Source organism: Stegodyphus dumicola, chromosome 5 (assembly GCF_044657685.1).
Source record: "Stegodyphus dumicola isolate Sdum_Otavi_A_Nest chromosome 5, ASM4465768v1".
In the NCBI taxonomy this organism is placed as follows: Eukaryota; Metazoa; Arthropoda; class Arachnida; order Araneae; family Eresidae; genus Stegodyphus; species Stegodyphus dumicola.
In genome coordinates this window covers 181160158-181181599 of record NC_140772.1, presented here as the reverse complement: position 1 = coordinate 181181599, position 21442 = coordinate 181160158, and the positions used below count along the sequence as shown (strand labels likewise).

Below are 21442 nucleotides of genomic sequence, written 5' to 3'. Positions count from 1 at the left end.
ATATAGAGCATGATTTTACACATGTTGTGTCCACTCAGAGTTTTACGTGCTAAAAATAAGAATACATATTATACTTGAACTTACTAGAGAAAAATTTCACCTGAAAACAAATGGTAGCTGCATATACGTAGAAAGAACATGCCGAAAATGACAGCCTCGTCTTTTTCTATTCCTTTACATCATCCCTAATTTCACTTACCATACCTACAAGACTTGGACGCTTCCAGCTAACAAAGGTAGCCGTTCCAGGTATGAACGCCTTCTCCATGTAGCGAGTATGTTTGTTGTGATCTGAAGTCGAACTATCAGTGTTCAGCAACATTACTGGTCGGCCAGTAAGGTGGACTATTAGTCGGTTTAAAGAATTCAATTTAGTTACGAATTAGCGTTAAGCCTATTTCTTCATTTCATACGCTTGCTCTGACATTTACTGCATAATCTTCTCTCTTAGAATGCATTGCAGTCCAGCTTAGAATACTTTCAATCCTTTTAAAACTGCTGGTTGAGAAACGAAAGGCGAAAAGGTACACATTTTGCGTATGATTTAAGGATTTTTAATTTTAACACTAATTTTTAGAGGAATGTATAGAAAATTTAGGGGGGTATTTGCAGATATTAATTTGGCTTCAGAAATAAATATTAATTATGAAAGGAAATCCCTCTGTTATGCTTAAAATTTATTAAAATATTTATTTTTTACTTACGTAAAATGTTTATAGTATTTCAGATGAATTTATAAAAAAAGAAAAACATTTTTTAAAATACTTTAAAAATATTTGGAAAATTTTGACAAAAAAGGCACATTTTCTCATTAACAGATAAATCCTATACTATAGTATATAGAAAATAACATGTAATATCATTTCAGATAATTATACGTTATTTTAGACAAATAAAAGTGAGATTAACGTCAGAGCTTCCCAAAGGGTTGTAAGGATCTTAAGTTTTACTAACGTTTATTTTATTTTAAATCTTTACTATCACTTCTTATTTTCTACTTTCGGCCCGAATTATAAGCGTTAAGGTTTTTATGCAAAGTTTGTCTGGCGAACGCCAAGTATTTAAGTTGTGGCTTTTTGCCAAGCGAGAGAGAGGAAGCAGTGAGTCGAAGCAGGCCGCTTACCTTAGAAGTTACGCAGTTGCTGTTTGCCTTCCAGGCCAGAGGTTTTAATCCTCTTGATAAATTTTAAACGTATTGTAGTGTTCACAGTTCTCTGTACTACATACGCTTCCTGTTAATATAAGGCCAATCTTCCACGTTTATTATTCTAAAGTTAAATTAGAGTTTAGTTTTACTTTTATACTTTTACGTTTTGGCCCAAGTAGCGGGTCGGTGTATTCCGAAGTACGGAAGTCATTGTAAATAGAGAAAAATAAAGGGTTTTGTATACCCTTCTTGTGTATCCTGTTTACTTCCCACCGTTTTGAACATAGCTTTAGTAAGCTCTCTGTTCCGAGTCAGGTCCTTGCATATTCCCGAAGAAGGTTAGAAGGAACATTGACCCTGATAGTGGCGCCCAACGAAGAAGAATAACCATGGCCGAGTTTCAAGAAGAACCTGTGCTGCCTGCAGAAACGGCTCAGAATCCAGAAATGCCAGCTGCCGCCCTGGAAGGATTTGGTTACATCGTCCAGACCATGCGCGCTTCGATTAAACCAGAAGCAACATTTAATGGAAACTCACCGGTAACCAGTTTTTTGGAAAAATTGGATGACCACTTCATGCTCTACCACGTGCACGAGTTTCAAAAAGTTACCTTAGCTACCAGCGCTTTGAGGGGCCAAGCGCTTAACTGGTTCAAATGTATAGGCAGAAGTCTCTTGGGTCAAGCAGGAAGTCCCACCTGTACTTACGAGAATTTCAAGACTGCCCTACTAAAAGCCTTCCCTGTTGTAAGGGATCGTGCGAAATTAGAAATTGAACTTTTCAGTATATATCAGCAAAGAATCGAAAATCTCTCAAGTTTTATTTTGAGAAAAATTCACGTCTTCAAACTCTTGTATGGAAACCGTCCGGATCCTGAAATAATTCAAGTGATTTTGCCGAGGTTACTGCCCCAAGTGCAAGACTTTATTGAATTAAGAAATCCGACTACACTGGAAAAGTTATTTGAGCTAGCACTCCAGTTTGAAAGTAGAAGAACGGCGGACGTCGAAAGAAGACGCCAATATCAACAGCGAAACCAATTTGGTACGCCAATACTACAGCAAACTCAAGCACACGGCTACGGAGGCAAAGCGAATCAGTGGGCAAGGAAACCCGAGCATTCAAAAACAGCCGGCGAACGTCGACAGTTCAATAGCAATCCAGGAAAAAAGTCTCTAGGCCAGGGGAAAAAGAAGGAAAGCACGGAAATGAAAAATAATTTAAACTAAAACGGATTTCTGCTGACGAGAGGGTGCGGAAATCCGAAGGTCACGAAAACCCCTCTTCCTTCAAGTTAAATACAGTAATGGTGAAAAATTTGACTCTTCCGAAGATTGAAGTGTTGGTGAATAATATCCCAGCCACCGCACTCCTGGATACAGGCGCGCAGTGTTCCTGTGTAGCAGAAGATTTTTTTAAGAAGTATTTTCGCAAATACCGCATATATAATTCGGATAATACGACAGTGTTAGCGGCGCAAGGAGAAAGATGTAAGTGCATAGGTAAAGTACCTCTGTATATCCGTATCAAGGACGAACAAGTAAAGGTGATGTTTTTTATAGTAAAGAATCTGCAAGCACATATAATCTTAGGAATAGATTTTCTTTCAGACGCACAAGCAACACTGGATTTTAATGAAGCGTCCCTTAAGCTGACAATGAAACCAGTTCGTGCAGAAAAGGCTGAACCGCCGATGTTAAAACTTGACCACCTCCCTAATGACGAGCAAGGAAGAATCCGACAAGTGGTAAGTGAATTTGCTTCGTTATTTAGTGATATTCCAGGATTTACTCAGGTTACTAACCATAGTATTGACACCGGAGACGCAATGCCAGTTCGCCAAAAACCATACCGGTATGATAAGAATAAGGAAAAAATTATAGAATGGCATATTACCGATATGCTACGTAAAAAGATCATAATGCCCATCTCAAGTAGTTATGCTAGCCCGGTGGTTTTATGTAAGAAAAATAATGACTATCCTTTGACGCATCCAAAAAGGTGGAGATTCGCTATTGATTACCGTAAATTAAACTCCATAACTAAATATCCGGTATATCCGTTACCGATCATTGAAGAAATTCTAAGGAACATAAAATCAACCAAATTTATGACGACTTTAGACTTAACGACTGGTTATTTTCAAATAGGGATTAGGCCTGAGGACGTGCCTAAGACTGCTTTTATAACCAAGTCTGGTACTTATGCATTTTTGCGTATGCCGTTTGGCCTTTCAGGGGCCCCGGCAACATTTCAGCGATGCATGGACATTGTGTTAAGACCTGTTCTTGGAAAGTCCACATTTATCTATTTAGACGATATCATTATTACTAGTGATAATCTCGACCAACATGTACAGGATTTAAGACAGGTGTTTTCTTTATTAAATGAAGCCGGTCTAAAAGTTAATGTCGAAAAGTGCAAATTTGCAGCCCCTGAATTAAAATATTTAGGTTACAAGATATCTCAGAAAGGAATAGAGACAGACGAATCAAAAATAATTGCTGTACAAAAGTATCGACTCCAAACACGGCAAAGAAGCTCTCTTCTTTTCTAGGACTTTGTTCATATTATAGGTCCTTTATAAAAGATTTTGCAGCTATCGCTGAGCCATTGTTAAAATTAAAAAGGAAAAAGGCAAGATTCTCGTGGACGGCCGAAGCCAATAGTGCTTTCGAAAAATTAAAACAAGCATTAACGCAAGCCCCTGTGTTGAAATTTCCTGAAAAGGATGAGAATTTAGAAATTTCAGCGGATGCTTCGGATTATGCGGTAGGAGCGGTACTTTCGCAAAATCAGCAGCCCGTGGCATTTTTTAGCCGAACTTTAAATCAAACACAACGAAACTATTCCGCGACCGAGAGAGAGGCACTTGCAATTCTGTTAGCAGTGCAAACGTTCCGAGTCTATTTTGGAAAGGCGCCGATAACAGTGTACTCTGATCATGCGGCGGTAACTAGATTGTACTGAGGGAAAAATTTATCCCCAATGTTAATAAGATGGGCACTCAAGCTGCAAGAATATAATCTGGTAATCAAGCATACCCCCGGAAAGGAAAATATCGTAGCAGATGCCCTATCAAGAATTAAAATAGATGAACGAGGTAATACCGTAAAGGTGGCAATGCTCACAGCATGTACAATAAATTCCCGAGAAACTGTAATAACCGAACTGGGTAAGGATCCTGAGTTTGGAAGCATTTATGAGTATTTGAAGGATCCTGAAAATTTTAGCCACCAAGATATTGTGGCGATAAGAAATAGGGCGCCCCATTACGAACTAACAGATGGTCTATTCTTCTATACAAAAACTACGAATTCCAACAACGAATTTCGACCTGTTATCCCAGCTAGTCTTAGATTAAATATCCTCCAGGAGCTCCATGACAGCCCTTTAGCTTCTCATGCTGGTATTCGAAAAACTATCCAACGCGTACGCGAGGCAGTCTACTTTCCGGTCCGAGGTTCGAATCCCGCGAACGGGCTGGCTGCATGGGTGTTTTCGTGGTTTTCCCCATGTGTAACGTGCATACGAGCCAGTTTCCCTTAGAATGTCCTCCACGAAAGGCCTCCCTTCCCTTAGGCAGATAGCCCTCGTGTGCTTTGCCATAATTAAATACACCACACACACCAGTCTACTTTCCTGAACTGCAAAAGTTAACAAGGGCGTATGTCCAGTCCTGCCCAACATGTCAAGCAGTTAATTATATTAATTTCCGCCCGGCCGGGTTTCTAAATAGTATTAAATCCGAATTTCCAAATGAAATAATTGGCATCGATTTATTGGGCCCTTTCCCAAAAAGTCAGTTAAATAAAAGTCGCTATCTCCTTGTTATGGTTGATCATTTCAGTAAATGGACCGAAATTGTTCCCTTAAAACGAGCCTCCGCGAAATTAGTTACTGATTCTATTTTAAATAAATATATTTTAAAATACGGGGCGCCCCTAAAAGTTATATCGGATAATGGTCTTCAATTTGTAAGTAATATATTTGAAGACATGTGCCAAAAACTGGGCATACGTCATTTAAAAATGGTCCCGTATCGGCCGCAATCAAATATAGCGGAAGGGGTCAATAGAAATATAGTGAAAATTATCAGTAATTATGTTAAAAATTTTCATAAAAGCTGGGATAACTATGTCAATGAATTTGCTTTCGCCCTTAGGACCGCAAAACATGATACAACGGGCAAAACTCCTGCTGAGTTATTTTTAGGCAGAAAGATTATAACGCCGCTAGATAAATTATTTTATGTGCAACAAAGAGCCCCAGAATTTAAAATGGGTGATATAGAAAAACTAATAAAAGAAGCAAAAAAGAATACGGAAGTAGCACAAAGAAAACAGAAGCTCTATTATGATTTGAAACGATGGGGAGTCACTTATAAAGTAGGGGATGAAGTTTTAAAAATTAAGCATTCACTTTCTTCAGCACCAGAAGATAAGCTTGCCAAATTTTTTCCACGATTTGAAGGACCATATGTTATAGAAAAAATAACTCACGCTGTAGTAGTGTTAAAAGCCAGAAATGGTGAAACCTGCTCCGCAAACATTGATCAAATCAAACCCTACTTCGATCGTAATAAAATGCAAATATTTTCAGATCGTTTGCAGGATCCGGCACGGCAGGCACAGCAGGCACAAGCGCCAGAGGTGGAACAACGACAAGTACATTAAGCCATTAAGAGGCAGGAGCAAGTGAAAAGAAAACTTCCCCGCGGAAAAATTGAAGGTAGCAAGAAAAGAAGCCGTTCCACCGTCCAAAAAGAGAGTTCACAAACACCCCCAGAATGAAGAAGGGGAGAAGGACGACGGATGTGAAGAGAACCAGGAGAAATGACGGCAACTATAACCCGGCTCTAAAACGGAAGATCTACTCATCCGACAAGACTCTCCGCAGCAAATGTCGCCGAACTGCGGAAGGGCCATCAGCGGCGGAGGAAAAGTTACAAGGAAAATTTGAACGGCCAGCAACGAGGTCCAAGCAGGAACACGACAGAAGTTTCTCGGTTTCGTCAAGACCAGCTGCCATCAAACGGCCAAGACCACAAGCAGAGGAGAAAAAGAAGGTATTCAAGGGTGAACGAACTGGTGAAAAAAGGAAGCTTCCAGAGGAAGGCACTGAAGGGCGAGCCAGTACAAGAAGGAGGATAAATCAAACAACTATCTGCAATACCTTTAAGGACTGGGCTCAGAAAAGGATGTCCGAATATCACAAAGATAAGTAAAATTTTATGTTACTTTGCAAACTTAAGTTAATCTTTCATTCTTACTGCAGGTGGCAGATTTCAAGAAGTTTTACCTCATGCGAGGTCTACCTTTATCGCCAAAAGGGCGAGAGATGAGTTGTTACCGATTTTGGTATTATGTTTTTCAATTACTCGCGCGTAAAACTAAAGTTGATGTATAATAGCGTTGTGTAAAGACTTAAATATTGTAAAAAGGTATTGTATAAATTTTATTTAAAACATTCTAGCAGGAAAGAAGTTTAGTCTGAAAGACTTTTTTGAAATGAATTATTTCAATGTAGAAAGAATTGGCACTTGCTTTGAAAAGAATAGAAGTTAACAATGTACTACTAATGTATGTTTTCAAATGTGTAAATTTAACAGCATGTTGATATGTTCTTATATACAATGTGAACTGTTATTTTAAATGTTAAGAAATACCGTGATATGGTAAAAGTGAATGTTAAAATATTTTTATTCGTGTGACTGTAAAAAGACTAAATCATGATGAATATGTGTTAAAGGTTGAATGATGTAGTTAGGCTCTCTGACGCTACACTTTAGAGTTAGCCACTTTTAGAATAGTACCACAGGGTTTAGAGTTGAAATTAGGGTGTGTTACGAGGTCTTGTTATGTTGAATTTTAACACGTTAGTGTTTTGATTGTAGGAGGAAGTGTGGAACACGTAGACAGAAACACATTCGTGTTTGGTGTTCTTTTACAACACATGTCAGAGAGCACGGGGAGAGATAATTAAAATAGTCATGAATGAAATAAGAATGTTAAGAGAAGTATAATTATACATGTTACTTGCCATTTCATTGTGTAACATTTCATTAAACTAGTTTTCCTTCCAGATCTCTGGAAGGAACCAGATTTGAATAAAAGCTCCTGTCTAGATGCAGTACAGATGAAAAAAAATTGTGTATCCTGGGAGCTGCTATTGTAAAAACAAATTTCTTTCTTTTAAATTTCTAGTTTCTAGCGAAAAATATTTGTAAAAGATTGGCCTCGCGTTAGATTCTAGAGCTAAAAGTTTTCAACAAGGTCGTTTTAGACCTCAGTTTCAAACTAATTAACTCTGGCGGGAAGTATGTAAGGATCTTAAGTTTTACTAACGTTTATTTTATTTTAAATCTTTACTATCACTTCTTATTTTCTACTTCCGGCCAGAATTATAAGCGTTAAGGTTTTTATGCAAAGTTTGTCTGGCGAACGCCAAGTATTTAAGTTGTGGCTTTTTGCCAAGCGAGAGAGAGGAAGCAGTGAGTCGAAGCAGGCCGCTTACCTTAGAAGTTACGCAGTTGCTTGTTGCCTTCCAGGCCAGAGGTTTTACTCCTCTTGATAAATTTTAAACGTATTGTAGTGTTCACAGTTCTCTGTACTACATACGCTTCCTGTTAATATAAGGCCAATCTTCCACGTTTATTATTCTAAAGTTAAATTAGAGTTTAGTTTTATTTTTATACTTTTACGTTTTGACCCCAAGTAGCGGTCGTTGTATTCCGAAGTACGGAAGTCATTGTAAATAGAGAAAAATAAAGGGTTTTGTATACCCTTCTTGTGTATCCTGTTTACTTCCCACAGTTTTGAACATAGCTTTAGTAAGCTCTCTGTTCCGAGTCAGGTCCTTGCATGTTCCCGAAGAAGGTTAGAAGGAACATTGACCCTGATAGGGTTTACTAATCAATAAATATAAGACTAATTTTAAATCTAATTTGAGGTTTTGATTGTAGATAGGAGTATTACATACTTTATGTTAACTTGAATTACTGAAAACTTTCCTTATGGAAACAAGGCTAGTATTAAAATCTTATTTCTAACTAATCATTAGAAAATTATGTTTGAATAATGAAGCGTTATTATAGAAATAAGGGTGGAGAGATTCTAATTCAAGTAATCAATTTTTAACTAATCAAATGAAAATTTTAATTTAACTTATTATTTATTCGTGAGCCGCCCAGCCGAAATTGAGGTTAGTGATTCTGACTACCGTAACGAAGAATTGGGTTCGAATCACAGAGAAGGTATGGATGCTTCTAAATACATAGTGTCTTTGCGGCACAGGGGCAACTCCAAATGTATGGAAAGCGAAAAGTTCTTTTATGTGATTTGGTGGTAGCGTAAAAGGGCGGGAGGCTCTTGGATCATCCCCGGGGTGATGTCCCTCAAAACGGAAATGGAAAATAAAAATTCCAACCTCTCTGAGGCTGTAGTAACCATTCTTCCATGAAATATGAACATGAAAACAGGAACAAAAACATTTTAATTGTGTACCTTTGCGTTGAGTACTGAAGCACTCTGGTATTCAGAGATCAGAGTTGATTGACTATACTCATTGCTAGTTCCTCCACGACAATTTAAAATAGTAGCTGTAACTACAAGAATAGAGAATTAGGAGATTTCCTTTTTGCATATTATGTTGGATGTGCTTAGTTTAATTTTGAGAATGGTCGTAAGTTCCGAGAATTTGATATTTAAAGTTAATTTTTAAATAAGAAAATTTGTTTAAATTTCTAATAAATTTGCTTTCTGCAAAATGTGGTGAATACTTATTTGCATTTCATATTGTAATTTAAAAGTCAGCATTGTTGTAAGAGTTTCATGTTACAATTATGATTTGGAAAATCATTTTTGTTACTTTGTTTTGTTACTAGTTTTGGTAAGAATGAGTAATTACACTATTTTAATTTAGTTGTATATAGGATTATAAGATTTAGGCATATAAAAAGAAAGACGACATTTAGGCATTTATAACAATTTTTATTTGTGTTTGCACTGTAAACGATAATACAAATTATTGATAAAGCTCAACTATAATTTTAAAATGTATGTAACAGGAAGTAAATAATAATTTTGCTATTTTATTACATGATGATAATATCGAACACCAAAAATTATCTACAGTCACAATACAGGTACTAAACACCGTTTCTATGCTGATTAACTGTGAATGAAATCCTACTTTTTAATACAAAATTAAAGTATTTCATAATTCGCAATCAATATTCTTTCTATAGATTTCACTTTATTGCATGAATGTATAGTTTACAAAATATTTTTATTCAGAGTATTAAAAATAATAGACATCTGATTCTTGATTCTGTTAATCCATTATTCTTTTAAAAATGTTTCGGATATTACCAGTCATTAATAACCTTTAACATTTAAATAAAACTTTCAGAGTAATTAGAACTTAGTGTATTCATGTAAATATATATACAAATTGACAAACATTTCTTCATATTTAATGAATTATTAATGCGACTTGATGTATTAAATATTGAGGAGTCTTAGATGATTTCAGAGACATTCGACATTTGTTTAAAAATGTCGAGAATTTTTAAGGATATTCCAAAATTAATTAAATGTCAAATTACCTTAAAGAATTACCAAATGGCGCTGGGTAAGTTTACACTAATTAGGACTTATTAGAGCAAATTAGCCTCACATGCTGAAAATAGCATTATAATTATTTGGAATTAGTATTTCTTCCTGAAAAGATTGATAATTAACGTATATTTGAGAAACAAAGATCTTTATTTTGATGCATTGTTAACTCAAATTTATTTTTGCATTTAATGCTCGAGGCAAATGTATATACTGAATTACAGAACTACTAGTTCATATTTTATATGAAATTTTAATTTAGAAATTCATATTTGGTAATTGAAAATCTGTACTTTGAACCTAATATTTATTTCGAAATTATATATATAATATTTGTAAGAACTGTAGAAGATACAATGGTCAACAAAAAGAAAAGAAAAATTACTCAGTTCTGCATCTCTAATTCTACTAGGCCTACGAATAAAATTCGAGATGCATTTCATGTTTCCAAAGCGTGATTCACACATAGCACTCTGGTTTTATGGTTATATGGGCACTCTGGCAATTTAGCCCATATTTGTATATAAGAGATTCATGTAGTTTCAATGAAATGCACTTGACGCAGAATTTGATTTTTCTGAAAAGACAAGGTGAATTTTTCCCAATTTTAGATTTTAAATCCAAAAGTATGCGAAAGTACTAAGTTTTGCAAAAATAGCAAAAGGTGTTTAAAAAAAATTAAAATTTAGCTCCATAATGTAATTCGAATTTAGTTTTTATTTAATAACATCGTTTTTGGAATTCATTTTTCCTCTTTTCTTTCTACATAATCGCTAATTTAGTTTTGCTAAAAAAATGAAGGCATTTTTATCTCGTTTTAACGATTAAATTCGGTAAAAGTAAGTAACTTTCGAAAACTTGCAGATTTTTGTTCAACCCTTTCGAATATATAGGTGTGAATATATTCATGCATATTTGTGTATGTATATTAATATATATATATATATATAAATATATATATATATATGTGTGTATGTGTGTGTGTGTGTGTAAGATAAAAAACATATGAAAACAAACTTCTAGTTTTAATTGGCTATAACCTTGTTTATTTTATATTTTATTTGGGGACTTATTGTCTCTGTACTAAAAATAACGCTATAAGTGTTAACTGCGTCATTCAATCATGCCATCGTACGTAAAGCTTAATGCAAACCAAAACTTAAAACTGAAACTTTTGACACCCTCCCCTCTTCTCCTGAACTCATGCGTACCTATTTGATTCAGCTTCTCTCTGTGCACTGCTTGGACATAATTTTGCTGTGCTCGCTTCCTATCGCAACAGCATCAAAAATGTAAACAACCTGGAAATAGGCACGATTAGAGTGCCAAGTGATTGTGGCCACAAATGTCAATTTAAATAAAAAGGAATTTAATTCGGCTCGACTATTTATAAATGGACGGACGTTCTAAATCTCAAGTATCTATGCTTCTATATTTCAGTGTTCTTACATCAGTGCTTCCAAGATTGTGGTTTCATGAATGACGGGAAAAGTCCCATTTCACCGAAAATTTTGATACAAGTTTGTGCGGCTTTCATAATCAAATCTTTCATATCGTGTCATAAAATCGCAATGCTTTTAAATACATATCGTATATATATATATATATATATATATATACCCTGCCTGAGAAAGAAAATGCAACACCATGAAAGATTAGGTAGAATGTTATGTCAACTGATGCACAGACAGAGCATGTGTAACTGAATAAGTGATGTTATTTATAGTACGATAAAATATACCGGAAATCAATAAGATGTAAGACTACCTTTCACGGTGATGCTGTCAGGAATTGTATGTCTTTTGACTTGCTTTGGAAATATTACGTATCCTGAATAGGAACAGGGAGCTTACGAGTACTAAAGCTATGTTCAAGTATGTGTGGAATAGACGATGGAACGGTGTACTGAACCCTTTATTCTCCATTAATTTATAGGTGCTCCCGCACTTCGGGATACAGAGACCAACCACTTGTGGTCTGAACGTAAAAAATATAAAACTACTAACTAAATCTCTAACTAAAAGCTAACTTTGAATTAGGTTACAAATGCCTAACACTAAGACTGGCCTTTTTAAAAGGTTACGTAAGTAGTACGCAAACTGCTGAAGAACAATACGTTTTAAATATCAAGAGGACTAAACCTCTGGCCTTAAAGGCAAGCAGCAACTAATTGAAAACTCGTAAGAATGCAGTGGCAAGGCGGCTCACTTCCTCTCTCTTTCTAACTCTTGCCAAAAAGCCACAACTTAAATACTTGGGCGTTAGCAAGTACAATTTGCATAAACAAGTTAATTCATTTAATTCTGGCCGGAAGTGGAAAATAAGAAAGGTAGTAAAGTTTTAAAATAAAATAAACGTTAGTAAAACTTAAGATCCTTATAATGCAAGCTACAACCCTTCGAGGTACAGATTCAGTTAGTGTGCGGATAGTGTAAGGAATGCTCTGAACCCCCCTCCAAAGTTCGTCCTCCGATAACGGCTGAAGATAAACAGCAACAAATCGTGCCCCAGATGCACTCGATCGGTTAAAATTTAGGGTACATCGCAGGCCAACAAATCTATGAGACATGCTGCAAGTCTTCTCAACTAATGAGTAGTATGCAGTGTCTCGTTATCCTGCTAGAAAATACCGTTTCGCAGCCGCTGAAGGTTAGGTAGCCGAAACGGCTGCAACACATCAACATATTTTCGTGCCGTTAATATGCTTCTGATAGTAACAGGGGTGTCCTGCTATCATGACTAATGGCCCTGCGAACATTTATGCCACGTTGATGAGCGATGTGGAGTTCAGCAATTGAGTCGGATTGGCTGTATCTCCCCGAGAGCCAATCCGACTAGTATTTTATGACTGTCATCGGATTCTGAACCGGTGACAGTCATAAAAAATTTTTACCCCTCGAACAAATCGTCCGCTTGCTGGAACGGTGTCGTCGATCAGGTATCTCTTCATTCACGACTGCCTCCTGAAACGCTGAACTTTGTAACACTGAACAATGAAATTTTGGATTCTCTAAGCAGCAGAGAGTAGCTACAATTGATTCGTCCGCAGTTTCCTTCCCTTTTATTTTGAGCTATAATCACGTGACTAACTTGTATCTTATATCATCTGCATGACTTGTTCCGCTACGGTTTCCTCGAAATTTGCATACTTATACGGCCGAATATTCATGGTGTTGCATTTTCCATGTTGGTCAGTCTAAATATTTAATGAAACAGACACTTATTGTGACGAAACAAGCTTAGAATTAATCAATATATCTAAGCAAAAAGTGTATATGCGATAGTATATACGCGATACATACATATATTTTCGCATATATGCGAAAATTTTGATTGCATAGATACTGAGCTCGTAATGAAGAGCACTCTTGGCAGAAGAAGCAAATTAAATATTTATCTTCATTTTAAAAAACATGTTACAGCCACAAACACCTTGACACAGTATTAGTGTCTACTTCAAAACGTTTGCATTTTAACTAGAAGGAATTAGTATTAGTTCTCAATGCATTTTGACTGGATAATCAACACTGCTGTAAAATTATTAGCGACTGTTTGAGTTTTAGACAAATAAAAATATGTAAATTATAATTAAAATTAGCTACTTTGTAATGCTTACTTTTAAATTGGCATTTTCCCTCTCTGTTCTAAAAATAGTAAACTTTTTCTGCACTTAACATTCTCTTGCTTCATAAATTTTGTATTAAAAAAAAATGCTACATGCTGATTTTTAAGAAATTTTAATCACTCTGTTATATTTCTTGTGAAATTCATTCACCTTATCCAGAACAAATAAAAGCTCTGTGCATGTGAGCTATTGTTCTTTCAAAACCTCCAGAAAAGCAGGATTACCTTATATATAAGGCAATCTCATATATGGAATAAGAGTGTATATTTGAAAAAATATATATGTATGTTTCTCTATATTAATTTACATATATTTATTCATACTGTGCCCCATATACACTAAAAATATATATAATTTCAGAGTGGATGGCGGATTCATGCAGAGGAAGGTGCAGGGAACCAAATGATGCCCACTCGTGTGGTTGTACTGAAAGTTGCTATGAAGCTGCAAACTGCTGTGGAGATTATATGACTATGTGCCTTGGAAGTAAGTATTTTTATGAAGTAAAATCATTCAAATCGGCTGAAGGTAACTTCGCGTAATGAAAACAAATTCAAACTGTATATGGGTATTCTATAAATTAAAACCGCAGTTCACTGATATTATTTAATAATATATTTAATAATTAATTTATAATTAATTTTGACCAATATATAGAGAGAGTGTGAGCTAATAGTAGGAATTTAATAAGTAGCAATGTGAATTATTCAAATGACGCTTTAGCAGTGTTGCGTTAGCTTCACATTACTAAAGTCATGATTTTAATGAGCATTTACCAAACAAACGCTCACATTCACACCAAAAAGACTAATAATGCAGAAACGTGACTCTAGGTTATTTCATTTTTGAGTCTCTTGCATTCGGCAAAATGTAAGATATTTATCGTTCAAATTTACTATAATTGATTGACAAACTAAGCTATTTAAAAACAATATATGCCGTTCTTAAGAATATTATTTTTTTACTTTTTAATCTGATTGATTTAAGCAAAAACACATTTAATTCACATTATATACGATTAAAAATATTAAATATTATATAGTTTTTACTTTTCAGATATACAAAAGGTATATAGAATTCCCATGTTAGTCTAAATGTATATTAATCTAGTAATTTATGTTTCGCTATTTCACCAAGGCATCTTTATTGATAATCATTATTGATAAACCATATTATTCTTTAAAATAGCTCTGTCGAAAGACCATTAAAATCTAAACTCTTTCAATTTTTTCCCTCTTTTTTTTCAGTTGTTGAAAAGTAATTACTTTAAATTATAGACTAAAGATCAGGACAAATACAAATTTAAAATATCTTATAAATAATAAAAAAGAAATGCAAATATAAAGCAATGAATTAGGAAGAAAGAATTGAAATAAATGCAACGTTTAAATGTACGATTACCTAAAGCGTCGTTTAAATGTTCTCGTTTTCCTGAAATAACTCCGGTGGTTATAGTTTTGCTGTTGCTAGATTTCATACTTTAAATGTAATTTTTTATGTCAGAAATACCACCCTTAAAAGAACAATATTTTCATATGTTAATAATCATTACTAAGAAAATATTTCTTTAATTTCACTCTTAAACCTTTCACTTCTGTAATTATGTCTCACTTAACTATTATAAAATGTAATTCTGTATTAACAACACAGTTCTGACGAAAATGGTTAGGAGGTTATCATGACTCGATTTGCATTAAGAGTTTCTATGTTTTTCTTTTCAATACATTAAGGCATTACGTAAAAAATATTAGAATGTCATTCTGCAGACTTAGAAAACGCCAATACTGTAAAGAGTATTATTTTCAAATCAAAGATTTATAAAAGAATAAAAACGCCAATACTGTAAAGAGTATTATTTTCAAATCAAAGATTCATAATTTAAAATTTGAAACCAAAGGCAAAGAATTTTATTTTTCCTTTCTACTATTTTCACCTGAGATTTGGTATAATATTTTAATAACTAGTTAAAATTATCTGAAAGATTTTATCCACTAAAACCAAAACCTTTATCAAAAATTTGTAGGGATTATTTTAATTTTCTAATAGTTATTTTTCCACCTACATCTCCCAGCCAGAATGAGATTTCAGTATCGCATTTTATGTAAATGAAGTAGAGCCAATATTTAATGGGAATTCGGTGACTTACGTAGAAGAAACTAGTGGTTTTCAGTACAGCTTGTTCTGCTTTCGTCCCATGTCGTTGCTTTAAGCATTATGTCCATTACGTACTGCCATAGTTTTACGTGCCTGTTAGTATTCGCCGATGAGGTTTAATTTACGGGCCAACTCGGATAGTTATCTTACAGCTTCCGCTAAAGTTTAGCTAGTTCGAATTAGATTAGTTTATTATTTTCTATCTTAAGTTAAAAACCCAAGTGAAGGCTTTCCTATAAGCCTGAGAAAAGACGTTTGTTAGTATTTCATTTAGTTAGTGAATAAAAGAGTATTTTTGTCCTTCTTTGGATACTTGTAAGAAGACCAGCGATTAATCGCTAGACACTTCCTTAAAGTTCCAGTAGCCAAGGACACGCAAATTATCTAGAACTTTATAGATTAAATATCTATATGTGAATAGAAAAAAATTACATTTGTTTTGCTTCATTTATTTATTATTATTATTTTTTTTTGCTTCATTTTTTTTTTTTTTTGCTTCATTTATTCATTATTTTTTTTGCTTCATTTATTTATTATTATTTTTTGTTTTGCTTTTATTTATGACATAAGATGGAGCATTATTGTTACTATTTTCATCATCTAAAGCAGAGGACGTCCATGTTGATAGCTTAACATCTGCTATTGTCTCTATATTTCTACTTGTTTCCCGTTCAAAATTGATTCTGATGACTCAAATTAATTTCTATTCAGTACATTTCCCCATAATAGCTGTATGAAAATTCGCTTCAGTAAATAAGAAATTGGGCAGATAAAAAACTGGACACTGAAACGGAAATTGCATCTCGACTCAGAATTTGGAGAAAAAACGAGAAATAAAATTCTTAAAGTAAGTTAGGATATAAAACTGACGAATTTTTTCAGTCTCGAATTCTCGCAGGGGAAGATAAAAAAATGAAATTAAATAAAATAAAGACGGAATTTCAAGAATTATTGGCTTCAGAAGAATAAAAATCATCAAGAACTCTTAATGTGTTTCGTTTAAATTTCTAAGCATTCTCACTTTCTTTACGCTGGATTTGGCGTGATATAGATGCGTCAGAAGGAAAACTTCTTGGATTTATAGATTTCGTTATTTCATTTTAAAGTTCTTTTCGTAGTAACTCCATTCCTTATATATATATATATTTTTTTTTTTTTTTTTTTTTTTTTTTTTTGTAAACCTTAAGATTTTGCCTTTGGCTCTTCAAGGATTGAAGAAATTTATTTATGTGAATATTTGCTGTCTTTCTTTTTACAGAGAATGAAAAGAATTAACGTTGAGCATACTGAATGGCTTCAGTATATCAATAAAACTATGCGTGCAAGATTTAAATTCTTAATGTAGTTTAGGTTCAAAATATGAAAATCATTATTAAAACTCTTTGTTATTTCACTGGTTTATAACATTGGTTTTGAGTTTTCTTTGTATTCCTTTTATAAGAAATAATTAATCGAGTTTTAGCAACAAAATATGTAGATTCACAGACTCTATATTTACTAAACCATTTAACATGCACAAAACATTGTTCAATCAAAACGGCTCGGAAAAGTCATTCAAGGATTTCATAATTCTATTACGGAAAGCTACTGTGTGCCTTGAGAGTGTATACAGAGACAGGATTGCCAACTGAGACATAATGATTGCTTTTGAATTTCGATTGCAATATTATCGAGGTTTGCTTATATCATGGATACAAAACAATAAAAAAATACGGTAAATAAAATGCTATGTCTACGCATGTATTTCGTTTAATACTAAACAATGTTTTTAATAAATGGCCAGAAAATATATGCTTTTGTATAATCCGCATACTTCATTGATTTCTTTCGTCGATGCGTGCATGTAACAGAACGTCATCATCATGCAATAAAATGATAATTCTTCGTGTCATTTTTCACCTTATTCTTTGACAACAAAAGGAAAGCAAAATTGGTATATCGTCACACTTTAAAGAACATTTTTCACGTTTGTATTGCTAGCTAAGTCTGTGAAATAATCTGCATTTGTCTATATATTTTATGGCATTTATTGTTTGCATGCAAACATATTAGATTATAGAGGGATTAGTTTTCAAATTTCTTATATTTAAATTAGATTACTAACTGAAACTGCGTTTTTTATTTTGGAACCCTAAACAGTGAATAACGCCCCGAATTTTATGAAAAAAAATAAATTCTTTGCAATATTTTTCAGACTTGGAAATAATGTTGTTAGAAGAGAATGAGAATTACAGAACGTTTGCTATAGATTTTCTAAAATTCGGAAATAATTCTTATTATTAATTTAAACTTTAACTAGTTTGGCGGAAAATGTTTACATGTTCGAGTCTTTGGTTCCGTAAATAAAACAATAATTTTTGGAATTAATATTAAAAATATGTGATAAATTGTTTATGAAATTAATTAATAATAGCATACTGAGACACATTTGATATTTTTAGATAAATGTAAATGGCTATTAGAACGAAATACGTTATTCAGGTTCTAAAGCACTACAATGCACAATGTTGCCAGATAAATAAGAAAGGGTGCTTAAGTGAAACTTATTGTTGAAGTCCCTAAGTGCCTTGCTATAACATTTAGATATTAAGCAGGCGTTTTCTAAATAGCTTCGCACAACTTAACCGACATAATACCGACATAATATTACATCGGATTTAAGTTGTACACCAGATCACGTTTCATATTTACTGCTATTATGTTTTACTTACTGCCATTGTGCAACATTAAATTTTAAAATAGATCTGGATTAATTTAATTCAGGAAAAATTTTGAATAATTTTTGATAGGAAATTAAATAACTTAATACGAGCCTTTTAAAATTTTCTCATTCTTATAGATACTGAAGCTGTGGAAAGTGATATCCCTGAAGAATGGGCTGCTACAAATGTTTCCTCCACGCATTCATCTTCACGATTACCTGAAGCAACCACAACATTAATTCCCCATGTTTCGACAAATATTCCATTAACTTCCACAAGCTCATCTGTGAGTACACCAAGTACGGCATTAGCTTCAAGCCCGACACAAATTACAAGCTCTACACAGACAACAGGTACGGTAATGCTGGCACACTCTACACAGGCAGCAAGTGCCACACTATCTACAAGCTCGATACAGACTACAAGTACAACGCACTCTACAAGCTCTACGCAAACTACAAGTACGACGCAATCTACAAGCTCTAAGCAGACTACAAACACGACGCAGTCTACAAGCTCTACGCCAACTACAACACCGGGAACAAGCCCAAACTGGCCTACAGGCGGGGAACCAGAAATAAGTACAACGACTTTGAAAACTATACAACTTTCGACAATGAGCAGACTAATAACATCACCACTTTCTCAAGGAACTGTAAGCGCTGCACAACCAAAATCAGAAGAGATAACCACGAATAAATCAGCCCTTACATTTGCGTCAGTGACTACGCCAGTACCTACAGTTGAATCGACGACAGAAAGTACTCGTAAAACATATAATCTAAGGCCACGAACGCAAAGAACGTCCACTCCTGTTACTCAAACATTTTCAACAACCCCAATTATTGCGAACTCAACTACTGAAAGAAAAGACAGTTCTTTCAGTTACCCTTCATTTCAAAGTTCACAGGAAACACAAAAAGAATTTTCAAAAGCATCAGTTTCACCAGAAACATACACAACTCAAAAGGAATTAAATGATTATAATATAACAATGCCTAAAGCTTCCTCAGGTACTCCTCTGTTCACTACAGTATCTATACTTGAGCCAACATCAAAAGCTGAGACTATTAGAAGTACTGTGAGAACTACATTAATAAGCATAACACCAAAAACATCAACCACAATTTTACCATCCACTACACCTTCGACTACTTCACAAAATTTCGAAATTGCAACATCTACTATTTCATCAATCATCCAATTAATAACTGGCACGCCAACTCATACGACATCAAGGAGAAAATTTTTTATACCGTCCACGATAAGAGGCATTAGCTTTCCAAGAACTAGTTCTGTTGTCACAACAGTAACAACAATTGATCGAACGCACCCTACTATAAGAACTATACTATCAACATATGTGCAACGAAAAATGACAGAGCCAACAGTTGAAACAACATCTGAACAGTTTTACACACATGCATCAAAGGCTGCGTCTACAGCTTCGGATAACAGCAAACCAACAGTAACCATAATATCTGTTACTATAGTCATAGTTCTGTGCCTTGCTGGTGGAATTATATATTACTTGAGAAAACGAAAGATTAGAAAACAGTCAAAACTTTCTGATGACTCAGAAATGAGATTTTTATCAGATAATGAAATAATTGAGTACTCTGATGCATCATTTCTGGACAAAATGAACACATGAATGCTGATCTGACATGCCAAACAATGAACAGTGAAGCTACAAATTAGTTAATCATTTCTTAAAAACTTTTAACATCAGTTTTCAGTGTTTCATAAAACGTACTTCATTGAATTTTTGAATGCTAAAGTATTAAAGAAGCGATGTTTTATTTAAATAGCTGCTGTGTCATTATATAAAGTGATTATTTACATTTGTTCATTAAGAAGTGAAAGTTTTTCATCTGTAATTCAAATTTATCATTTTTTAGATATAAAAATAAAAATTGCGAAAACCTCATCATGTGGATCTTTAAAATATTAGATATTTAAATATTATCTGGTAATATAAGAGATCTTACTTCTTACATGGCCAAACAGCCATGTAAATAAACTGTATTATAAAAACAAAACAAAATAAATTGCCGTGTTAGGATTGTATTCAAAACTATGCTATAAATATTTTTAATAAGGATCGGTGAACTTCAATATGATGACTTTCTACTGCAAGTATAAGTATATATTAGATATTTTCCTCATGAGTAGTTTAAATTTTAATAAAAACTTTATATATAAGGGGAAAAATCGAGAGCTACAAAAACCTCTTCCAACGCATAAACTAAAGGGCAATATCTGCCGTAACAATTTTGTGAAGTTTCTTTTTAATTCTTTAATTCCTTTCAGAAAATGAAAACACACACAGCTATAAAATAATGAAAAAAATCGATACAATCTGTCCGGGTGGCCATAATTAAATTGAAAGTGCTCACAGTGTTCTGTAGCGCTATCTATTTGCGAGAATGACGCCACATTTTGTAGGAAGATTAAACAAGACGGGGGACGAAGGATTCCGCGAAAAAACAAATTAGTTCCAAACGTCACCGCTAGAACGGGGAATATTTGGCTCTGTGTGATAGAAAATAGAGTGTTAACAAATGCAAATCAATACGGAAATTACCTTTTATTTTGCATTCAAATGAGGTTCAATGTGGCTGCCGTTGTTGTGGACCACATATTGCATTCTGTGCACAGTATGCACAACAGCAGAAAGTAACATGTCTGCAGGAATCTCCCGTACAGTCCGTGATATGTTATCCTTCAACGTAGACCTTGGACTTAAAGTAACCCCATAACCAGAAGTCGCATGGGGTAAGATCAGGCGACCGAGGTGGCCATGCAGTTGGAAAGTAGCGTCTAATGTCACTTTCTGTTGTGAATTTCTGTCGTAGCATCTGTTGTACCCGTACAGCAACGTGTGCAGGGGCTCCATCTTGCATGAAAATGACTTCCCCCAGGCATTGTTGAAGTGCCGGAATGACAAAGCTGTTCAACATGTGGCGACATTTCTCTCCGGTAACAGAACAGGTTTCCGGTCCTGTCGGGGTAATGTTCTCATAGAAGAATGGACCTACGATAAATTCCGCTGTGAAGCCACACCAAACAGTTACCTTTAGTGAATGTAAGGGAATTGCTGTGACTGCATGTGGTGATTTGTCATCCCGAATTCGGCAGTTCTGGGTATTCACAGTTCCATTTAAGTAAAAGTGGGCCTCGTCTCCCCATAAGA

General features: G+C 34.4%; 1 protein-coding gene across 1 annotated transcript in view; it reads left to right on the top strand.

Moving 5' to 3' along the window:
- Window positions 1-20176, top strand: part of LOC118189076 (uncharacterized) — a 408861-nt gene extending 388685 nt beyond the window's left edge. Inside the window, exons 8-9 of the mRNA XM_085817435.1 lie at window positions 13751-13876; window positions 18384-20176. Of these exons, the coding sequence (XP_085673561.1) occupies window positions 13751-13876; window positions 18384-19900 (1643 nt within the window). The 3' untranslated portion in view covers window positions 19901-20176. The remainder of the gene's footprint in view (window positions 1-13750; window positions 13877-18383) is intronic.
- The last annotated feature ends 1266 nt before the right edge of the window (window positions 20177-21442 follow it).